At 37.8% G+C, this 22,314-nt stretch overlaps 1 protein-coding gene across 1 annotated transcript in view; it reads left to right on the top strand.

Annotated features, from left to right (window-relative positions):
* Positions 1-22,314, top strand: part of KIF26B (kinesin family member 26B) — a 624,587-nt gene that overhangs the window by 293,898 nt on the left and 308,375 nt on the right. Inside the window, exon 4 of the mRNA XM_074222850.1 lies at positions 9,794-9,960. Within this exon, the coding sequence (XP_074078951.1) occupies positions 9,794-9,960 (167 nt within the window). The remainder of the gene's footprint in view (positions 1-9,793; positions 9,961-22,314) is intronic.

Here is a 22,314-nt window from a genome sequence, read left to right as displayed (position 1 = left end):
AGGACTAGTACTCTAATCTACTGTGCCACCTACCTAAATGCAAGGTCATAGAGGCAGTAAGTAACAAAACAGGGCAGCCTCTATGCTGTCAATAGGTTATTTTTATTTATAATTCTGTTTATCTTTAAAAATAATATAAGTTAATGTAATCATGTATATTTGTCTAATCTTTTATAAACTACTTGAATATCTAGTATAGTTTTATAATCTGTGATCCTTAGTGTCTAGTTCTTTACCTCATTATCTGTCATTTTATCTATGGTTATGGAAATGAGGAGGGTGTATCCATAGGTATTGATCTCAGCTTTTCCCCTGTCCCAGTGTAACGATAAACTAGGCCATTTGGAGAATAATGGGGCCATAATGCTTTCAGTGGCAGTATTTGTTCTTCCTTGTGCAAACATACTTTCCTGTTGACTTCAGTTTCTGGGCAATTTTTAGTCTCACCTGAATTATTGTCATAGTACTGCCCAGATGGTGTGTGATGAGGGAGTGTGTCATTTGGAGCACTGGAGACAAGTGATCCTTCAGGGCCAGCACTCATCATCTGTAACACCAATTAAGATGGGATAAATGAGGACTTATCTGACCAAGGATCCCTCTCTTTTATCCTCATACTTGACCAACTGAAATATCAAAGGATCCTTGTATCTCTGCAACCTGATCTTATGCAATTATTATTTTTTAATGGTCACAAATGAAATGATGATGAATTGTTTAAGAATGCTGAATCCTTATTTAAATCATCCAACTCAGGTTGTGAAATTTTAGTAATGTAATCATGTGTCAACAGTTATTTTGGATAGTTGACCCTTGTGGATCTATTTTCCTATTTGCTCAATCATGAATGAGTGCATGCAATTAAAAAAACAACCATAAATCAAGATGCCAAGGCTCTATCCACACTAGGGGACTCCTTTTAATTCTAAGGCTGGTTCTTTTTCCCTTTTAAAAATGTCTTATTAAGAAGTTGATATTGAACATAAGTATTTAGTAACTATTTTTGTTGCTCAGTTGTTTGTGTCCATCTCTTTGTGATCCCATGAAGTATAGTATGCCAATATTGTCTATTTCTTGGCAAAGATACTAGAATGGCTTACCATTTATTTCTCCAGTGAATTAAGGTCAACATTGGTTACATGACTTGCCCGGGTCACACAGCTAATATGTGCCTGAGACAGGATTTGAATTAAGATCTTCCTGACTCCAGACCCAGCGACCTAAGCACTAACTAACTAAGCTGCTTCCTAGTAACTGTTTACATTTAAAGAAATTAATTTCAGTGTATACAATATCAAGATTTGAGTTCACATCTGACTTTAGATCCTTATTAGTTGTGTGACTCTATACAAGTCATTCAATCTCAATTTGCCTCAGTTTCTTCATCTGCAAAATGGGGATAATAATAACACTTACCTCCCAGACCTGTCATGAGAATCAAATGGGATAATTATTGTAAAATAGTACTATGTGAATATTATCTATTATCTGTTACCAATAACAATTATTTAATCTCATGTTCATTTGGTTTTGTTCTGTTTTGTTTTTTGCTTTTCACTTTTTTTGTATCTATGTATTTCTCTCTCTCTCTCTCTCTCTCTCTCTCTCTCTCTCTGTCATCCCCTATCTTTGTTTCTATCCAAGTTTCTTTATACCTTCTACCTGTTGGTCTTAATTGCATTATAGTGTTCCATTTCATTAATGTACCACACTTTATTTAAACTTTCCCCTATCATTAGACATTTAGGTTGCTTCCATTTTTTGCATTATATATAATGAGGTTTGCTCACTCTGTAATTGCATGCACTTAGGCATAGCTTAAGCCCAGAAACAATCACTGATGGTAAATAAATGTTTTATCTCTGAATATTTATGACTTCCAAAGATACTTTCAATATAATAACAGCTAAAGGTATGATATTTGATTACATCTTACAACTCTAGTGGCTAGAGGGTCTGGCAGCATTAGTAGGTGGGAGTGTACTGGGGGGAAGATGCCTGCTTTAATGAAATAGCCAGTGTTATATGAGGCTTTCAAGAAGAGAGAAGTTGTAGAGTCACAGAATTTTAATATTCAGTGCTCATCTTGTCTAACTGAAACAAGGACTACATGATTCCTGAGATCCAGAGAAGTATTGGAGAAGGATTATAGAAACAATACTTAGATGATCTGGGGTTGAATTCTGGTTCTATTTTTAACTCAATATGAGACCTCAGACAAGTCACTAGACTTCTCTCATCTGCAGAATGAGAGAGTTTATTAATGAGAATATGACATTGAGAAGACATGAAGATAAAATATAAAAACACATGCAAACTTGTTATAATACTCAAATGGATCTGTGATCTAGATCTTGGTAGATCAAAATCTATCCATGCAAACCCATTCCATGAAGCTCTTTTTTCCATATCCTGCCAGAAATTTGTCATTAAAGGAGTTTTGCAGTTTCCCAAAGGCAATCTGCCTCCCTTTCCTCTCATTCAATTCTGGGTCTAACTACTACATACATACATACATACATATATATATATATATATATATATATATGCATACACATGTATGTGTTTTTAATGGATACATGGAATGACTTTTAACATTGTGACCTCTCATATGGGGCATGGGATAGCTGACTTACACACCCCTATCTACTCTTTCATTGGCAGACCTAAGTTGAATGACCATCACTATGCATTGAAACTCTAAGGATACTAAAAATAATTCTTAGAGGAGGGGTTGTGGGGTGGAGCCAAGATGGCAGAGACAAACCAGGATTCCCTGAGCTCTCCCCAGCTTCTCTCATTAAATCAAACATGTAAATTGATTCTGGAGTGACATAACACTCAAAAAGATAGAGTGGAACATTTTCCAGGTTAAGATATAGTAGAAGGATTTCAGGAAAAGTCTCTCACTCAGGTGAAGGGGAAATATTACCAGCACAGGCAAGTGCAAGGGAAGGCAGCCAGAGTACTCAACCACAGCACGAACACCAACCAAGGCACCTAGATTCAGGCTCAGCAGATCATTGATACAGGCAGAAAAATTGGAGGGGGGGGGGAAGTGAAAGGTATATGAGAAACAGTCAACAACTTGGAAAAGGAACCTTTTAAAAAATACAATTGGGCAAATGGACAAAGAAAAAAGTTCTTTAAAACACTTAGGCAAATGGAAAAAAGAATATTTTTGTAGTAGGGAAATACACTTTTCTTCTTCAACACTACAGCTCTTGAACCCCATACTGGAGTACTTCCATTCATACATAACCAACTGCTCACAATAATAGACATCATTAGATCTTGTACATAGCTATTTACTTAACAATAAGACAAAAGCAATAATAATCAATATATCACAGGTATCTGGGAATCTATTCATATTCCTGGGTCACACTCTTCCACTGATGTACTCAGTATCTGTGGAAAAGAATGACAAGAGAAGAATGCCACAGAAATATGACTAGGAAGCATATGAGTGAGGAAAACTCATGTATTCAGGAAAACTCAAAATTCTGGACTCTAGGTCTTGAAAGCTTTTGTTCATTTGGGAATATTTGTGTCATACAAAGCTGCTTCTCTGCTAACTCTTTTTCCCCTTTGGTTCTCACTTATTTCTAGCTATCCAAATCCTTTTCTCTTTATGCTCTCAAATTGGTGAAGAAAAGATGATGCTCAAACTTTTTCTTAAATGAAGCCAGGGCTTTTATGCTTGAAGCATGGATAATAGAAAGAAAGACCAAGAGATGGGAGATGAGTACCATATTGACTTAATCTGTTTATAACTCTTCAAGAGTTCTTAATATGGTATTTTTTTAGGTTTTTGTAAAGCAAATGGGGTTAAGTGGCTTGCCCAAGGCCACACAGCTAGGAAATTTTTAAGTGTCTGAGGCTGGATTTGAACTCAGGTACTCCTGACTCTAGGGCTGGTGCTCTATCCACTGTGCCACCTAGCTACCCCTCTTAATGTGTTTTAACTGGTATTATGTCATATTTAAAAAATCTGTAATACTTTTCTCTTGCCTTGAGCAACTCACTTTATCTTTGACTCTTCATATATAAGATGAGAGGAGTGAACTAGATGAGACAACTTTAAATCATGAACCTCCTATCTCAAAATAAGCACCCAGTTCTTTTATGTCAGATTTGATTTTGTCTTTATGACTCCTAATTCAAGAGAAGGACAAAGGCAGGGAATAGCCCAACATGGAACAGAGCTAAACTGTGTCCACCTTTAGTCTCATATACCAACAACCTTTTCCTTCTTATCTTAATTGGTCTCAGAGTAGCAAAAAGCAACAATAACAAAAAGACTTGAACTAAACTTTCTTCCATCTGTTCAATAACCCTGGTAGAGCAGGCATGACTGATAGGGATTAAATTGCAGGGGATTTCTTATCCATTATCTCTCAGTGATAAATGTGAGAAGAGTCTGGGAAACTAGGCCTTAGCTAGAACAAGAAGGTAGGGTGTGTGTGTGTGTGTGTGTGTGTGTGTGTGTGTGTGTGTGAGAGAGAGAGAGAGAGAGAGAGAGAGAGAGAGAGAGAGAGAGAGAGTGTGTGTGTGTGTGTGTGAGAGAGAGAGAGAGAGATAGAGACAGAGAGACAGAGAGAGAGAGAGAAGGGGAGAGAGTGATAGAGCAATATCTGTGTGTCATGGAACACTATTATCTTAGAAAAATCAAAATTGTAAATGACCCAAGGGCAATGGAAAGCTCTGTGGCTGATGTGTAAGCAGGCTGCAGTGTATTACGAATATTGCCTTCCCCAGAGAAGTGAGGCAAAATTAATTTCCTTTTCTCTTGGTCCTGAATCAGGAATCAGAAAGATAGCCCTGTCATTTCTTTACATACCCACTTAGGAAGACACCAGACACGAGAGTCTTTGAGATTTGCCACCATTTCTGAAGTGGTCTGCTCTTTGAATGAGATAATGGTCTGCCCAGAGTAATTTTTTGGAGTGTGAAACAATCTCTCCAACTTGCCACTTGTTTTGGGAAATTCAAGAGGATTCCTATATGGATTAAGGGCCCTGTTTGTTTCTCACTTTGCCAGTTGTAATAAAACTTTAGTTTTCCCTTAATTTCCTTGAGGAAAGCCAGTCTATTTCAGGAACTAAACCTCCTTTTATGTTATGAACAGCCACAGGCTCTGGGATTCTCCAACTCCTTACCATCTGGTCCTCATTTTTCCCAAGCTATAGAATTATAGTATTTTTAGGGTCAGAAGACCTTTGTTTAGAGCTGGAAGGACACAAGAAATTATCTGGACCAACTCTTTCACCTTCAAAATTAAGATTGAGGACCAGTGAGAGGTGGTGAAATGATTCCCTCAAAGACATATAGGTAGGAATTATCAGAATTTGAACCCATATCTTTTAGCTCCAAATCTACTTATTATACTGTATCCTTCCCTCCTTCTTTCTTTTCTTTTTAAAATTTTTGCAAGGCAATGGGGTTAAGTGGCTTGCCCAAGACCACACAGCTAGGTAATTATTAAGTGTCTGAGGCCAGATTTGAACTCAGGTATTCCTGACTCTAGGGCTGGTGCTCTATCCACTGCGCCACCTAGCCGCCCCTCTCCTTATTTCTTGATAGTGACATTCATCTTTTCATCTCCTTGAGTTTTCATCAAAGCATTTCTTTATCCTTGAAATACTCTCAATTTCTACCACCCCATCCTCTCAGACTGCCTCATTATTTCACTTACATCTCTTGAATAACTACAGAAATTCTGTCTTCCCCATGAATGTGATCCTAGTACCTTGGTGGATTCTTTTGATGGAGGAGGATCTCAGAACATATCCTCCAAGATGGGTCCCTGGACTAAACTGAAAACAACTCTGATCGGTAGTGGTTACTGCTGGCAAATTGGTCTTTTCAGCACCAGCTTTTAGGTAGCTTCATTCCTTTATTTAGACAGAAAGAAAAGGGTTACAAAACAGCTGATGCATTAGCCAGTGCTGGTTCAGGAAGAAATGTATACACATCCATCATGGGGAAAAAGAAGGTCCAGACTCTAAATGTCAGTGGATGGAGAGCGAATAGGTTTTTATCAGGAGACCAAGAGATGGGTTCTTTCTTTCTTTTCTTTTTTTTTTATTTGCAAGGCAATGGGTTTAAGTGACTTGCCTCAGGTCACACAGCTAGGCAATTCTTAAGTGTCTGAGGTTGGATTTGAATTCGGGTCCTCCTGACTCCAGCGCCGAGGCTCTATCCACTGTGCCACTTAGTTGCCCCAGTTATTTCTTGTATTTGCCATTCAGTTTCTGAACAGAAAGATTAACTTCCATGGAACTCTTGTGTCAAGCTTTTGTGGCCTCTTTGAAGTTCTGTGATGGCTTCTGAGTACCAAACCCGTTTGTGATGGACAAGGGTCCACGAACCTCTGGTATAAACATTACGGACAGGAGAGGAGCTCACAGGGAGCAAGAATTCTCAGGGCAAGAGAATTTGCTGACTCTGAACTAGCCTTTTCATTGCATTCTCTCCTAGTATATTGACCTGTTAATTCTCAGGCAGGACAGTATGGGTGGTAGACATCACATCTGCACTGGACTTTTACCAAAAGGAGGGCTATCAGGAAAGCAGGAAACATGACTAGAAGAACTTCCACATGGGACACCATTTAAAATGGTGGATAGATAACAGAAAACTAAATAACACTACCAGCACATCACCTGGGCAGCAAGGTGATGCAATGGATAGGGCATTGACCTTGGAATCAGGAAGACTCATCTTCAGTTCAAATCTACCCTTAAGTACTTATTGGCCATGTGACCCTGGAAAATCACTTAACCTTGCTTGCCTCAATTTTCTTCTCTATAAAATGAGCTGGGGAAGGAAATGGCAAGCCTGTGGGGCATCTTGGTCAAGAAAACCCTAATAAGGTCATGAAGAGTCAGATATAGCTGAAAAATGACTATATGACTATTAGAAAGGTTAAGTGATTTGCTTGTCCTTTCCAAGGTAGGAATTTGAAACCAAGTTGTCTTGGATTCCAAATCTAGCATTTTTTATTTGTCCTGGAATGACATGAGAAGACCCTTCTAAACATTAATACTGTGGAAATGTATCACAATGTTTTGTAAATCTTAAAATACTATAATGCTAGCCATTATCATTACACTTCATGTAGTGCTTTGTAGCATCCTAAATGCTTCCATATACATGTACCTGCCATTTAAATCTGTTTGGCTCTAATCTACCTTTTCAGTGTCATCCCTTCTCATACTTCTTAGCCCAACCAGAGTAGCCTTCTTGTTACATGGGACAAAATTCATCTCTGTCTTCAGGTCTTTCCATTGACTGTACCTCATCCCTGCCTGATCTCTGCTACTTAGATCCCTTAATATCCTTCAGAGTTCAACACAAATTCCCCCATCTATATCTGAGACACTAAACCTTATCTGTCTAGCTGTTAATGCTCCCCCTATTACCTTATATTCATTTTTTGTGGATATTTATATATGACCAAATTATCTCCTTGGATAGGATGTGAGTTTTTTTTTTTTTAGGTTTTTGCAAGGCAAATGGGGTTAAGTGGCTTGCCGGAGGCCACACAGCTAGGTAATTATTAAGTGTCTGAGATGGGATTTGAACCCAGGTACTCCTGACTCCAGGGCCGGTGCTTTATCCACTATGTCACCTATGCTTTATCCACTATGCCACCTATGCTTTATGCACTACGCCACCTAGGGATGTGAGTTTCTTGAAGGTAGAGAGACTGTTGAAGGTCTAGTACAAATTATATAATTAATAAATACTTAGTGATTATTTAATGATATCCTTTGATTTCAAAATATACCAAAGATATAGGCAAGGTGAGTATTAGCAGCCTCATTTTTCAGATGATGAAATTACTAGATATCAAAGTCAGATCTTGTGCCTTTCTCATCATTAGTGCATAACCCAGAACCATCCACAACTAGATTCTTCATAAATAAATTTCATCCTAAGACTAAAGTCATATTAACTAAGTAACTGCCTCTATATATCTGCCTTCTTTACCTCTGCTTGCATGGAACATGGTTCTATTCTAAATCTAGGCAAAAGACCCCACACCAAAGATGAAAGGGAAATCCACAGTGATGTTGTGACACAGACTTTAGCTATCTATGGTACTCAGGTCTCTGAGAGTGTAGGGATGTCTTTCTAAAATGAAACACTTTGGTTATCCCACAGGGAGCTGATTCTGTATCCCTTCTTGCTCTCCTATTTCTGTAACTTGAATTGGGTGTCTTTACAGTGGGCTGAATACGAAGGAAATGCCAAGTGCTTGTTGGCAGGATTACATTTCAATGATGCTGAGTCTCTCAAAATAGAAGCATGGATTGATGGAGAACAAGATTTTGGGGCAGTAAGGCCCAGAGTAATGACTATTTTGTTAATAATGAAAAGTACAAATGTCTCTCTGCAAGAAGATTAGCAAATGGGATTTCTTGGCTGGCCTTCTGGCCTGCTCAGTTACAGGGCAAAATCTGTTTCTAATTTGTCCCTCACCCCATTTGTGTTGTCTGGGCAATTAGAAATACCAGCAAATTTTTCTCCTCAACCCTTGAGAGGAATTTACAAGTCTAAGACTATTATTGGACTGAATTTCCCTTTTTCATTGGATAGATTTTCCTCTTTGTCTAAAGTTACTAAAGTAAGGTCTGACAAATGACTTTTTTAGACTCTGACAGTTATTGTGCTTACAAACTGATTGGTGCTTGGCACATAGTAAGCACTAAATAAGTGCTTACTAAATGTTATTAGCATGGATCTTTCACATAAGATATCACATTTACACATGGAAATATGGAATTGCTTTTTTTATTACATCAAAGGAGGCACATATATATATATATATATATATATATATATATATATATATATATATATATCTAGAGAGAGAGAGAGAGAGAGAGAGAGAGAGAGAGAGAGAGAGAGACAAAGCAAATTTAGCCAGAAGGTTGTCCTTTGCCTTCCACAAAGGCTTCAGTTTCTAATGTAGTGTAGTGCAAAGAAAAAAGAAATGTTATCCTAATGTATCATCCTGACAAAGAAGTCTCTTCAAACCATTGAAAACTTTCAAGGAAATTCTGTGCAATTGGATTAGTTTAAAAATATCACTTCAGTTGTCAAGAGAACTAATATGGTACATTTCCCACTTGACCCCAACTGAAGACAGAATTTTTATACCTTGGATTTTTGAGGGCAGGTTATGAAAAGAAGCATGATGAAAGGGAAGGTTGGGGCTTTCTCTCTACAATTAGCAGCAAATTTGCTGATTTCCAGCAGCAACCAATATTTTGTTGAATTCTTCCTGTTCTTCACCCCTCAATTCACCTTCATCCTTTGTAAAATTGTGGATGGGTTGGGTTTGTTTTATTTTTGTTTGTTTGTTTTTTGGTCCCAGTCCTACTCTCTGGAGTGTTTGTCTCTGTACCCAGAAAGAAATAAGCTTTGGTTAATATCCCCATACCTCTAGTGTGTTATGAAAGAGTGTAGGGAAAATGGTTTGTGCTTTCTCCTCCAAATGGAAGGAAGACCACTGATGTAATTGAAACTTTCAATGTCAGGGAGTAATTTTATTCCATTACTTTTAATGAAAATAAGGTTGGCGTCCAAGCAAAAGTGCTCACAAATAGCCCCCTAGAAGCTATGGGAACATAACTGAACACACATGGGGAGAATGTGATTCCCTCTTCTCATTCCTCCCACCCCCATCCCATTTTCTGGTCCCCTCTCACCCAAATTGGTGACAAGAGTGGAGGAAGCAAGTAACTGCTGTAATGAGCCTGGGCTCTCTTTCTGCTGTTAGATTTCCCAGCTGATGACTGAACCTGGACGAGAGGGACTGACAGAAGCCACCCTGAACCGCTACAATGCAGACAAACCCTCCGTGTACAGCTTTCCGGCCTCACAGAGCCCCTGCGCTGCCAGCGAAACTTCTCCAGGCACCTCAGTGGCAGCGTCCTTCTTTGCCAGGTAAGAGAGGTTTCAGGACTTTGTAATCTATTGTATGAAATCTGCCGGGGCACTATGGATAAGAATGAGTGGAAGCCCTGAAAGTGTTCTAAATATCTTTCTTTGGATTCATTCTTTTAGAATGTCCTACTAAAGATTACTCTGGTCATGGATGCTCATTTTAGGGGGTTCTTTTTTTTTGTTTTTGTTTTTTATTTTCTGCAAGGCAAATGGGGTTCAGTGGCTTGCCCAAGACCACACAGCTAGGTAATTATTAAGTGTCTGAGGTCGGATTTGAACTCAGGTACTCCTGACTCTAGGGCCAGTGCTCTATCCACTACGCCATCTAGCTGCCCCTGGGGGATTCTTAATGGTTTGTACTTCCAGGTGGTTTCTTTGTGGTACAAAATAAATAGTTTTGAATATTTCCTTTGAAACACATTTACATCCATTTCAGTTGTATGCCCTGGCTCATTTCATTATCACATGTCACCTGGATGATACAGGTATGTTTGTAATACCCAATATAAACAGATGTGGCATTTCACTGAAAGGGGACAGTTCTCAGCTAAAGAAGAGGCAGCAGTTCAGTGGCTAAAGTGCCAGACTGAGAGTAAGGAAGACTCATCTTCAGGAGTTCAAATTCAGCCTCAGACGCTCAATGGCCATGTGACCCTGGAAAGTCATTTAACCTTGTTTGCCTCAGTTTTCTTATCTGTAAAAATGAGCTGGAGAAAGAAATGGAAAACCTCTCTAGGATCTTTGCCAAGAAAACTCCAAATGGAGTCACAAAGAGTCAGAAGCAAAGAGTTCAGAATTTTCTAGAATTACTGAACAACAGCAACAGCCAAGGAAACCACTTCTAATCATATAGGGCAGTGACTTCTCTGCAATTTAGGATCTTAGAGAATTGTCCAGAGCTCTGAGAGATTAATTGATTTACTTAGGAATACAAAGTTAGTATAGAGCAGTTAGATGTATAGCGTATGGAATACTAGGTCTGAAGTCAAGAAGACTTTGAAGTCAAAATCGGTCTTAGACAATTATTAGCTCTGTGACCTTGGCCAACTCACTTTACCTCTATCTTAGTTTCCTCATCTGCAAAATGGAGATAATAAGAACACCTCCTCTCAAGGTTGTGAGGACAAAATGAGATATTTATAATGTAAGGCTTTGTAAGCCTCAATACTATATGAATATCATTGTTGTTTTTAAGATTATTATATAAAACCCTATAATTTATTATTGTTGTCTATATACATATGTAGGTATGTGGTTATGTGTATTATTATTATTATTTCCTCATCCAGAGTTTCTTGTATTAATGAGATCATTGGTCTAGACTATATAATACTGCAATGATTTCAAAACATTATGTGTGTGTGTGTGTGTGTGTGTGTGTGTGTGTGTGATATTTGGTCTCAGACCTTACTGTGTGACCTTGAACAAGTCACTTAACCTTTGTCTGCCTTATTTCTCTCAACTGTAAAATGGGGAAAATATAGGACTTACATGCTGTTGTGAGGATCAAATGAGATATTTAGTAAGTAACTAGCACATATCTGGTATATTGTAATCCCTAAATGCTTATCCCCTCCATCATTATGTTATTGTTCCTCTTTGAGAACAAAAGATGAACAACAATAGATGTAAATACTTTTACTGACATGTGTATATAGAAGTTCATCTCTTCTGAGTCCTCTATTCCGCCCTGTGAGGTCAGTACTACCTGTGTCGCCCTCTGTTTCTCATCATTAAGCGACTTGGAGGTGATCACAGAGCTTTTAGGTAGCTGAGGTGGAATTCCAAGGTAGGTGTGGTTTCTGCTGCAGTCTTGCCCCCTGTCCATTCCCTGAAGCTGCCACCGAACAGCAAAGGAATCCTGAAGCAGGTTTAAACAATAGCTTACTAAACTCCTGGGCAAATGAGTAACTACAAAGGAACAGGTTGGAGAATTGCTTGAATGGGAAACAAAGGGCTTGATTGAAGACAGACTTTACATTAATCTGTGAGGTTTTACAAGCTAGAGAACAAAAGAACTGAGAAGTGACTGGTTGCCAAGGATCTTCCCTAAGTCTTCTGTCTGTTATAGAGACAAACAGGCTAGAATGAAACCAGTGACACTTGACCTGGAGGATTTGCTAAAGGTTGGGGAGGAAAGAGTAGGGAAAGGTGGCCAGCCATCAAGGAGAGGTAGGGAATCTGGGAATGCTGAAATGCTTTCAGTATGGGACAGAGCACTTAAACTGATGGGAAACCAACCTGCTGCGTTCTCAATCGTCGGGGCTTGTTAGATGAGCTTTCAAATAGCTAGGGAGGCTCTCTAGGGCAGCATAAATCCTGATGGACTCTTTATTATTTGGTGAGTTCTGACAGTGTGTTTGGTCCTTCATGGAGTGAAGCATTAATAGCCTATGGTGTGTGTGCTCAAAAGACTTAAAACCAACCAGAGGGAAGAGCACCATTTGAAAAGGGTCATTCTTGCCATTTATTCAGAGCCTTTAATCCCACAAGCTTCAAGTGTTCTCAGATCATTAAAACTTGGGCATCACACCTCCCCAGGGAGGGAATAAATGTAAATAAACACATTTCTTCTTGCCAGTGCAAAGCAATACACAGAAATGAATAACTTGACCAAGGCTATGCAGAAAGTCCATATCAGATCCCAGGGTGTGCATCTCATCTCCTTGAGTCCATCATCTATCAAATCCAACAGCTGTATTCAGCCTGAATTCAGCCACCTGAGTTCAGTCTTGAGAAGAAATCATCTTTAGCTGAGCCAAAGATCTGTTATGTATTGATAGAGGCTATGAATTGGTAACAGTAAGACCTTAAGCGGAATGGAGGGTCAAGGTCAGAGAAAATGCAGAGGCTGTCCTTCTAGAAAACAGTAAGATGTCAGGCAGCTAGGTAGAGCAGTGGTTAGTGTCAGACTCATCTTCCTGTGTACAAATATGGCCTCAGAAATTATGATCCTGAGCAAGTCTGTTTTGTTCACCTCAGTTTCCTCATCTATAAAATGAGCTGGAGAAGGAAATGGCAAAACTACTCTGTATCTCTGCCAAGAAAATCCCAAAGAATTGGACACAATCGAAACAACTCAATAAAAACAAAAAAATCATCTATAAATATTATATTTTGGAGCATTTTTAGGAATCTTTAATGATCAAACCTACTCTCTTCTCAGATTCTCCTCCTCGAACCCAGTGAGGAGAAAAGAAAACTTTATGTACAACAGTAAAATGTATTTTATAAAACGTCATTGGGAAACTAGGACAACATAGTTGTTATTTGCTGTTTTATGAACAGATGAGCTGTATATCAATTTAGATGGTGAGAACATCATTAAGTATCTCAGAGCTATATTAGTATATTTGATACTACATATGAGACTCCAGGAAAGAAACTGAACATTTCTGAACCTCAGTTTTTTCATCTGTAAAATGAGAGGGAGGGACTGGCCAGTCTCTAAGGTCTAAATCCATGATCCAGTGGTTTGACACAGAGCACAGCTAAATCTAGGACTCAGGAAGACATTTAATAATAAGATTTTGGCTTTCAGTATTACCTTCTGAGTGAAAATCACTGTCAGTAGAAAACTAGGAACATTTTTCTGGTACAGTGTCTTCTGCATGAAAAATGTACAATAAATGTATTAAAATAAGGAAAGAATGGATGGAAGAACACTGGATTTTAAATTGGAGGACATGGACTTTGATGCTGATTCTTCTTTTATTTGCAACCCTAGCCCATTCACTCCAACTCTTAAAAACCTCACTTTTCTCAACTGTAAAATGGCAGGTTTGGCCTATTCATTTGGGTGGCATAGCGGATAGCATGCTAACCTGAAGTCAAGGAGATTTGAATTGGATTATTGACTCAACCACTTATGGTTGTTTGACCTGGGCACATCTTTTTCATCTTTCCCAGCCTCAGTTTCTCCAATTTAAAAATGGGCATAGTAATATTCACTTCACAGGATTGTTGTTAGGACAAATAAACTATAAAACACTTTGTAAATCTTATAGTGCTCTGTAAATGTTACTTACTATAGTCATTATTCTTTTGGAATCTGATTTATGAATGAATAAGTGGGAGTTGGATGGGGGCTAAAATGAAGAGAAATAGGTCCTGCAAAAAGCAGATATTCTAATGGGTGCAGCTATAGCCATTGGCTATAGGGTGAAAGATCTAGTCTCATTTTCCATTATTTTCCTTAAATTTATTATTCTTTGATTCCCCCCAAAATACTGAGTAAACCTTTCTACATATCACTTATTAGATCTGTAAAATGGGAATCCTAAACCTAAACCATTATTGAGGGAAAATGCTGTCAGGATACATTCCATACCTCTTTGAACCTCCTGTGATGAAGTTTGAAAATGGGTTTTACACCATTTTCCACAATGGTATCATGATGCTTTGCCAATACCATTTTGAGTTCCTTTGCCATAGAACTGAAGTCATCCTAATTCAATCAAACAAGGATAAATAAAAAAAGGCAATTGAAAATAAAAAGGAATGTTTTGACAGTGTTGATTAACTCCTAAAATTTTCTGGGTTCAGCAGTTGACTGAGGGTACCATACAATGTTGACTGTGGAATCATGATATTCCCCAATGGGGAACTTCCATTGAGATATAATTCCAGTAAACTCATAAAATCAGGAGAATGATTTTTCACATGGGTTGAAAGTTTTTCTTGGACTATTTTTACTGGGTCTGGGAGGGGAGGAAGAATAGGGAACAACATTTAAGGGTAAGATTCATGGAAAATCGAATCAGTGAGATCTTCTGAAAATCGAATACTTGAATTCTTGTGGGATTTGTGTGTGTGGGGAGTCCCTCTCTAACTTAGAAGATGGTCTATATAAATTACTGTGGTCTAAATCTTTGACCCTATTGCCAGGTAGGGTTATAAACCTTTCAGAATTAGTAAACCCAAGGTTTCTAAGTGTGTATGAAGATGGTTTTTTAGAATTGTATTCTCAGGTTGGATTGCTTGAAATCCTTGAAAACAAAAGTCCCTTCCAATAAGCCTTTTTACTGATTGTGCATTTTGTGTTATTTATTCGTGGTGAAAATTAGCCACTAGAGCATTTAACTTGCTAATCTGAGTTCAAAATATGGGTTCTAAAATTGATTAAAACAACCTATTTGTCCACAAACTTGTGAAATGTACTTGATGCTGTCTCATCAGATTAACTCTCTGTTGGGTGTTGAGACACAAATTGTTGAGACAAAAGCAGTTTGATGTAGATAGGGCTCTGTGTTCACACAAACGCACTCTTGTTGTAGCCAGGCCTATTTCTGTGAAATCTTGTAAAAACACAGGACCTGATGTTTCTCACTGAAGCACTGATGCCCTTGGGTTCTGATAGGTGTGTCATTGTCATAAGCTAGGTATATTGAAAAAATCATGAATAATAGCAAGGCATTATATTGTGTAGACCAGGAAAAATTGAGAATGAGATCTTATTTTTAGCAGCTTCTCCCTTCCTCTGGTACATTTTTGTGCTCTACTCCAGATCTGAGCTCACAAAAGAGTATCTTAAGGATGCATGCCAGTGGAGAGAAACTCATCGACTGTTGGATGGAAAACAAGCTAAATGATTTGACACAGTAAGTATCAAATCTCCATTGGCTGGGCATTTCACAATGGAGAGAAGGAGTCTTGGCAGCCAAGACTGAATCAGCATGAGAGAAACCGAAGTGCTAGGGTCTAGTATAGCTAGAGTTTCTCTCCTGGTTATTGTCTTCATTTAGTGTTTCCTTAGAGGTCAAATTCAGCTCCTGATTCACAAATGAGGAAACTGAGGACCACAGAGATTAAAATAACTGATGTTTTGCCTCCCAAAATGTTTCAGTCTGATTTCTGGCTGGTATTTTTCTCTTCTGTTTTAGGAATTGATTAGTAGTATGTCCCCTGTAAAATATTTTAAGAGCATCAATTATTACATCTCTCCCCATCTGTATGTAGACTTTTGAACTTCAGTCTCCACAGTCCTTTAACTCTCTTATATTTCTTAGAAACCTCTTTTGCCCATTGTTCTCCTTTGGACTTTGTTCAGTTTTTCAAGCCTTAAATTTTTTTAAAATAATTTTTTTTTATCTTTTTAGTGCCTTAGACTCACTATAGAATCCTAGCTGTGTTCCCTGCTAGGAGGAATTAGTAATTGATTCAAAAACATATATGATAAATGTATTAACACTTATTGTTTTGTTTTGGCTTGTTAGGTTTTTTTTTTTTTTTTTGCTTTTGGTGTGCTGAGTTCCACTTCTGAGAATATAGATTTGCATTCCATTGAGATTAAATTTTCAAGAAAATTTTTTATTGCCTCCTGTCTTCAATTCCTTTATTTATAGTATGACCTTTCAATATTAGCTCAACTTTTTTTTAAACCCTGAATTGTGATTTCTTTCATTGGTATTGCTATTGATATGTTTTGTGACGAGGAAGTTCTATCAATGAAACATAGCAGGTGTTCTAGCTAGGCTTGGAATTAGGAACACTTGAGTTTGAATTCCACCTTTGACCCTTACCAGCTGTGTGACTCTGGGCAAGTCATTTAACTCTTTTCAGTTTTAGTTCTCCCATGGGTAAAATGGGGATAATAATAGAAGGAACCTTACAGAGATTCTTTGGTGGTCAAATCATTTAATGTACTTTGTAAACCTTAAAAATCCGGTTTGAGTGTTAGATATTGTTATATTGTATCAACGGGAGCTTTTGAACTCACATCTTTCTCACTGCTAGTCAACTATTTCTCCTTGGCCTAATTCCTTTATTAAATTCCATTTTGGAACTTTATAAAGCAAGCTTGGTAGTGAGTGGATAGATGGATAGAACACTAGATCTGGAAATAGAAAGACACAGGTTCAAGTTTTGCCTCAGGCACTTTCTTTGTGACCCTGGGCAAGTCTTTTAATCTCTTTGTCTCTGTTTTCTCATCTGTCAAACACGGATAGTAATAGTACCTGCCTCCCAGGGTTATTGGGAAGAGAAAACGAGACAGTATTCTAAAGTGCTTTGCAAACCTTAAAGTCCTCTGTAAATGCTCGTTAGCTATTATTACGTGATCCCATTTTACTTTATCTGGGAGTAGCATTAAGTTCTTCTGAGAAGCCAGGAGAGCTCAGCCTTTTTTTTTTTAAATAAATTATTTCTTGTAAGATATTTCATAAATTTGCAAGCCCAGGGCTTGGGTTCCTTTGATAAAGAAAGATAGGTGTAAAGGTGTAGAATCCCAGTGCATTTCGGGGCACTCCTCAATTCACTTCTTAGGGTATCTATTTGCTCAGCTTGGTTTTTTTTTTTTCTCTTTTCTGACAAGATCTGCTTTGCTTCCCTTCACTGATTCTTTTTACCCGCATCCAAAAGGATTCTATTTTTAGGGGCTGGCCTTATTCTTTTCTGTCCCTGCATGCTTTCCATGGCTTCTTCCACCTTCTCTTTCTAAGTCCCCATGGAGAATTTACATAACAGCTTTCTCCAAGGAACCTGATCAGGCCAATTATCTAATTGATCTTCCCTTTGTCCTTTTGAAACTGGAGGGAGTTGGGGAATCAACCCACTGACCCAGTGGGTTGGGGCAAAGTGGGGCTAAATACACAAAAGCTTTCAAATCTCAAGATCTAATTGTAAAGCTTATTGCTTTTTCTTTAAACCACGTTATGGTGCCCCCACTTGGCAGAGCTTAGCTCTGTTTGCATTTTTACAGGAAAAATCCTTTCACAATGAATATAATCACAGAAGAGTTCTGTCCTAAAAAGTCATTTCCACAACAGAGGTGACAGCTAGCCCCAGTAAGCAGTGTTCAATCTGGGTTCATCCAATTCTTTGTTAATAATCCTATATAAATAAGCTCTCCACTAACAGTCCCTCTCTATAAAGCCTAAGGAATGCTTCTCTTGTGGGACAGTTTCTTTCAGTCAGACAGATTGAGCAACTAACTCTCAACAACTCATGTGTCTCCTTGTTAATCATCTGGTACCACAAATATTTCTAAAGTGTCTACTATGTGAAAGTCTGGAGAGGCAATGAAGTATGGATCACTAGCTTTTAATAATAAGCAATTTATAATAATATAGTATTATTTATAATAAAATAATATTTACAATGTAATATAAATAAGTGAACAATTCACATTTTTACAATTGTTTACTATGTATATTAGGCACAGGGCAGAATGCTTTATATTTATTATTTCATTTGATTCTCAAAACAACTTTGAGAGGTGGGTGCTGTTATTTAATGCCTATTTTACAGATGAGGAACTTGAGGCAAATAAGAGTTAAATGATTTGTCAAGGGTCATGTAACTAGGTTGTGTTTGAGACCAAATTTGAATTCAGGTCTTCCTGACTATCTTAGTACTGTATCTGCTGCACCACCTAGTTACTCTATTCAAATGAAAGCCAGGAAGAACTGGGTTCAAGTCCCAACTTTGACACTTCCTGGGTAAATCATTTAGCATCAAGACATCTGTTCCTGTGTGAAAAATAATGAATTCATTCCACATTTATCACCTATTAGAGTCCATTAAAGATTTATACATATATATATATATATGTGTGTGTGTGTGTGTGTGTGTGAATATATATAAAATATATACATATAATATCATACATATTTGTCATATATATATTTTTATTTGGATATGTGAAAAGTACTCTGCTTAGCCCTGAGGATACAAAATAAAGCAATGAAAAATAGTCCTTGTCTTCAAGGAATTTAATCTGCCTGGGATCAGGGCATGTGAAGCTGGTGGGATATTAAATATCACAGAATTTCAGAAAATTGTGATATTTAATTATATTGGATTATGTACAATACTAGATGATGAGCAATATCATTAAATAAAATATAATTTGAGGAAGGAGGATGTGCTAACAACTTGGGGGATAAAAGGTTTTTGTGTTGGAGGCAGCACTTGAGATGAACTTTGAAAGACGTTCAAGGCATGGAGGAAGATTAGTTCATGCATGGGTTAGAAGCAGGCCATAGAATGTGAGTATATCAGTTGGTCAGCACTGAATATCCATTACTACAAAAACTATCCAAAGCTTTCTAACCAAAGATTAAAAATGAAGTTGTGTTTCTGTGGATCATTGCACAAGCATGTGTGTATATATGTCTGTGTATATATATATATATATATATATATATATATATATATATATATATATATATATATATATAATTTTTTGAAAGGCAGTGGGGTTAAATGACTTGCTCACAGTCACACAGCTAGGTAATCATTAAGTATCTGAAACTGGCTTTGAACTGAGGTCCTCCTGACTTCAGGGTCAATGTTCTATACACTGCTACATAACTACCCCAGATCACTGATATCTTTACTGATGCAGATTATATAACCCATTCATTCACACTCTTTTGTCCTATGTAATCCTACTCAAGTTTCTCCTGGTGTCCTTCCTCTGGCTCCTGTGCTGACTGCTCTTGTAAGCTCCTCAGAATAAGGGATCAATTTTAATTTTGTATCCTTCAATACTTTTCCTCCATTCCTCCCTTCTTTCTTCCTCTTTTTCTACCTTCCTACTCACCTCCTTCCTTCCTTCAATTCATTCCTTAGTAAGATAATTAGGAGAATATTGATATTAAAGGGGAAAAATTCCATAGAATTTTTATTGCAGCAAGTAGTTTGGATTCATTGCAAGTGCTTCCCTTATAATGAATTATATGTTTATTTTGTCATATTCCTATAGTAGACTATAAATTCCATGTTTAGCTTTGTATATTATAGTTTTAGATTTAGAACTGGAAGGGGTCTCATAGAATGAATCTTATTCCCTTATTTTCCAGCTGAGGCCAGAGAAATTAAGTAACTTACCTAATGGCCACATGAATAGGAAATGGCGAACCCCAAACTGAACCCAAGTCCCTGGCTATCTTCCACTGAATGGGCACCCTTTCTAGTAGGCACTCAGTTAATGTTGGCTGAATTAGAAAGCAATCACCATATTGCCTTCTTCCTAGTTTTTCTTGTTCTCACCAGTTATTCCCTAATTCTTTGCTTGTCACTAGGTATTTTTGCCATTTCCCCACATTTACATCTCTCCTCTTTTTAAAGTCCTCCCATTATGCTTCTTCTCATAGAACATAGCTGTAGGGTCAGAAGGTTCCTAAGAGGTCAGTTAATTCAACTCCTTAATTTTACAGATGAAACAAATGAGGCTCATCCTAGTTAAATGACCTGCCCAGTATCACCCACAGATAGTTAAGTATTCTGGGACTTGTCCTCTGGTTTCAAATCCCCTATTTTTTTCCACTACAACACCAAATCTCTTTCTTATTCTTTCCCAGAATAAGTGACCATCATTACAATCTTTGTTAAACCCTTAAGTTGGACAGCCTGCAATTGTCTCTTATACTGGATTTGCCTTTGGAAGCAAACATCCAACATGTAGGGTTTCAAGTTTGTTCCTGGCTGGTTAGAGCTCAGTTTTTCTTAGAAAAGGGTTTCTTAGAAAAGAAAACTCCCTTCCCACTCATGCATATTGATGAATTATATAGGAGTCTTTAGTTATAGAGGAATTGTAGACACATGGATCCAGTTTCTCTTTAAACGTCCATAGGTGTCAATGTGAAAGGAACATAGAGCAGTAGCCAAAGACATCAATTTCATCAGATTGCAAACCAAAGGAAAAACAACTTGAGGTGTTTGTGGCATAAAAAAGCATCCTTCATTGCTTAAGGGACTGGTAGGAGGCCATGTAAGGGAAAGTGGCAGCAACATAGTCTCTAATATTACTTTTTTCCCTTTTTTTGAATCCTATAAACTTGGCAAATTGATGCTCATAAGATCCTTAGAAATATTTAATACCCGACGCCAACGACCTCCAGGTCCACTCTGTTTTAAGGTTTGGGTAAACATATGTATGAGTCTTTGATGTCCAGCCTGTAACAGAAATGCCATTCATGTCTTGGAACTAGCTATATCTTGCTGGTGATCCGGGTTAATAAAAACAGCCAGTGTTTGCAGCCCCCTCCCCTTTCTCATGCTACAGGGAAATGTGCAGAATGGGGGCATTCTCGGATTAAACCCATCCTTTGCCTGACTGATTGCCAGTTGGAGTGCTGGCAATCAGTCCATAACATCTGGGAATAATTTGCCCAGTTTCACCTAGGTTAAAAAACTTAATTCATAGCTGCCCAGTGGAGTTTTGAATGCATAGCTATTGAAGTCAGCCTGGACGACCCCAGTTCCTAACTGTCAAATAAGCTGAGTGTATAATTTTCAAGCCCTCTTTGTGTGATTTGAAAGATTTTTTCCCCCAACTCATTTTGTGTGTATTGGGATGAGTGTGTGTGTGTGTGTGTGGGGGGTGTTAAGAGGACAAAATGAGAAGATTCAGTCCACCTTTTGAACCATCTGCCTTCTTCCCCAACTTTCCTTTCCTTGTTTGACCCATTTGTGAGCAAAAAATTGTTATTTCTCCAACTCCACTTTGAAACTAGGGTCAATGCTGGTGTGTTTTAGTTTTTGCATCTTCAGCATCTACAGTGGTGTTTAGTATAATTAGGTGATTAATAAAAGCATTTGAATGATATTTAAATTTGAATCAGAATACTGAAAGTGAAGGATTTTTATTTGCTGGCTGGGTGGTGAAATGAATAGAACTCTTGAGTCAGGAAAACATGAGTTCAAACATGAATTTCCACCAGCCCCCAACAATTCCCACCAAGTCCCCCAAACAAAACAAAACAACCTCTATTTGCTTCAGTTTTCTCATCTGTAAAATAGAAATAATAACACCTATCTCCCAGAGTTGTTGTGAGGATCAAATGAGATAATATTTGTAAAGTGCTTAGAGTAGTGCCTGGTGTTTACTGTTGTTCATTTGTGTCAGTCATATCCAACTCTTTTTGACCCCCCTATTGGGAGTTTTCTTGACAAAGATACTGGAATGATTTTCTATCTCTTTCTCCAGTTTATTTTACAGATGAGAAAACTGAGGCAAACAAGGTTAAGTGACTTGCCCAAGGTCCCATAGCTAATAAATGTCTGAGGCCAAATTTGATTTCAGGAAGATGATTATACCACCTAGCTGCCTTCAGCTATTCGCTCCTAGGACATAGTAAACACTATATATATCTCTATCCTTAACATCTCATCTCTCTCTGAAAAACTAGCCCAATTGCATGTGATGAGGATAGACTTTTGCTCCTACCAGTCTTCTGAAGTTCTATTGTAACTAGTTAATAATACTTAATGGTCAATAAGCATTTATTATGTAGGCACATTGCTAAGCATTAGGTACCCAAACAAGAAAAAGAATGATAATCTTAACTTCAAGGAGCTTAAAATCTAATGGGTGAAAGACAACAAACAAAAAGAAACTGAAAAGAGGGC

This window comes from Macrotis lagotis, chromosome 2 (assembly GCF_037893015.1).
Source record: "Macrotis lagotis isolate mMagLag1 chromosome 2, bilby.v1.9.chrom.fasta, whole genome shotgun sequence".
Taxonomy (NCBI): Eukaryota; Metazoa; Chordata; class Mammalia; order Peramelemorphia; family Peramelidae; genus Macrotis; species Macrotis lagotis.
The sequence above is the reverse complement of the archived record's forward strand: the minus strand, read 5'-3'. Positions and strand labels throughout refer to the sequence as shown.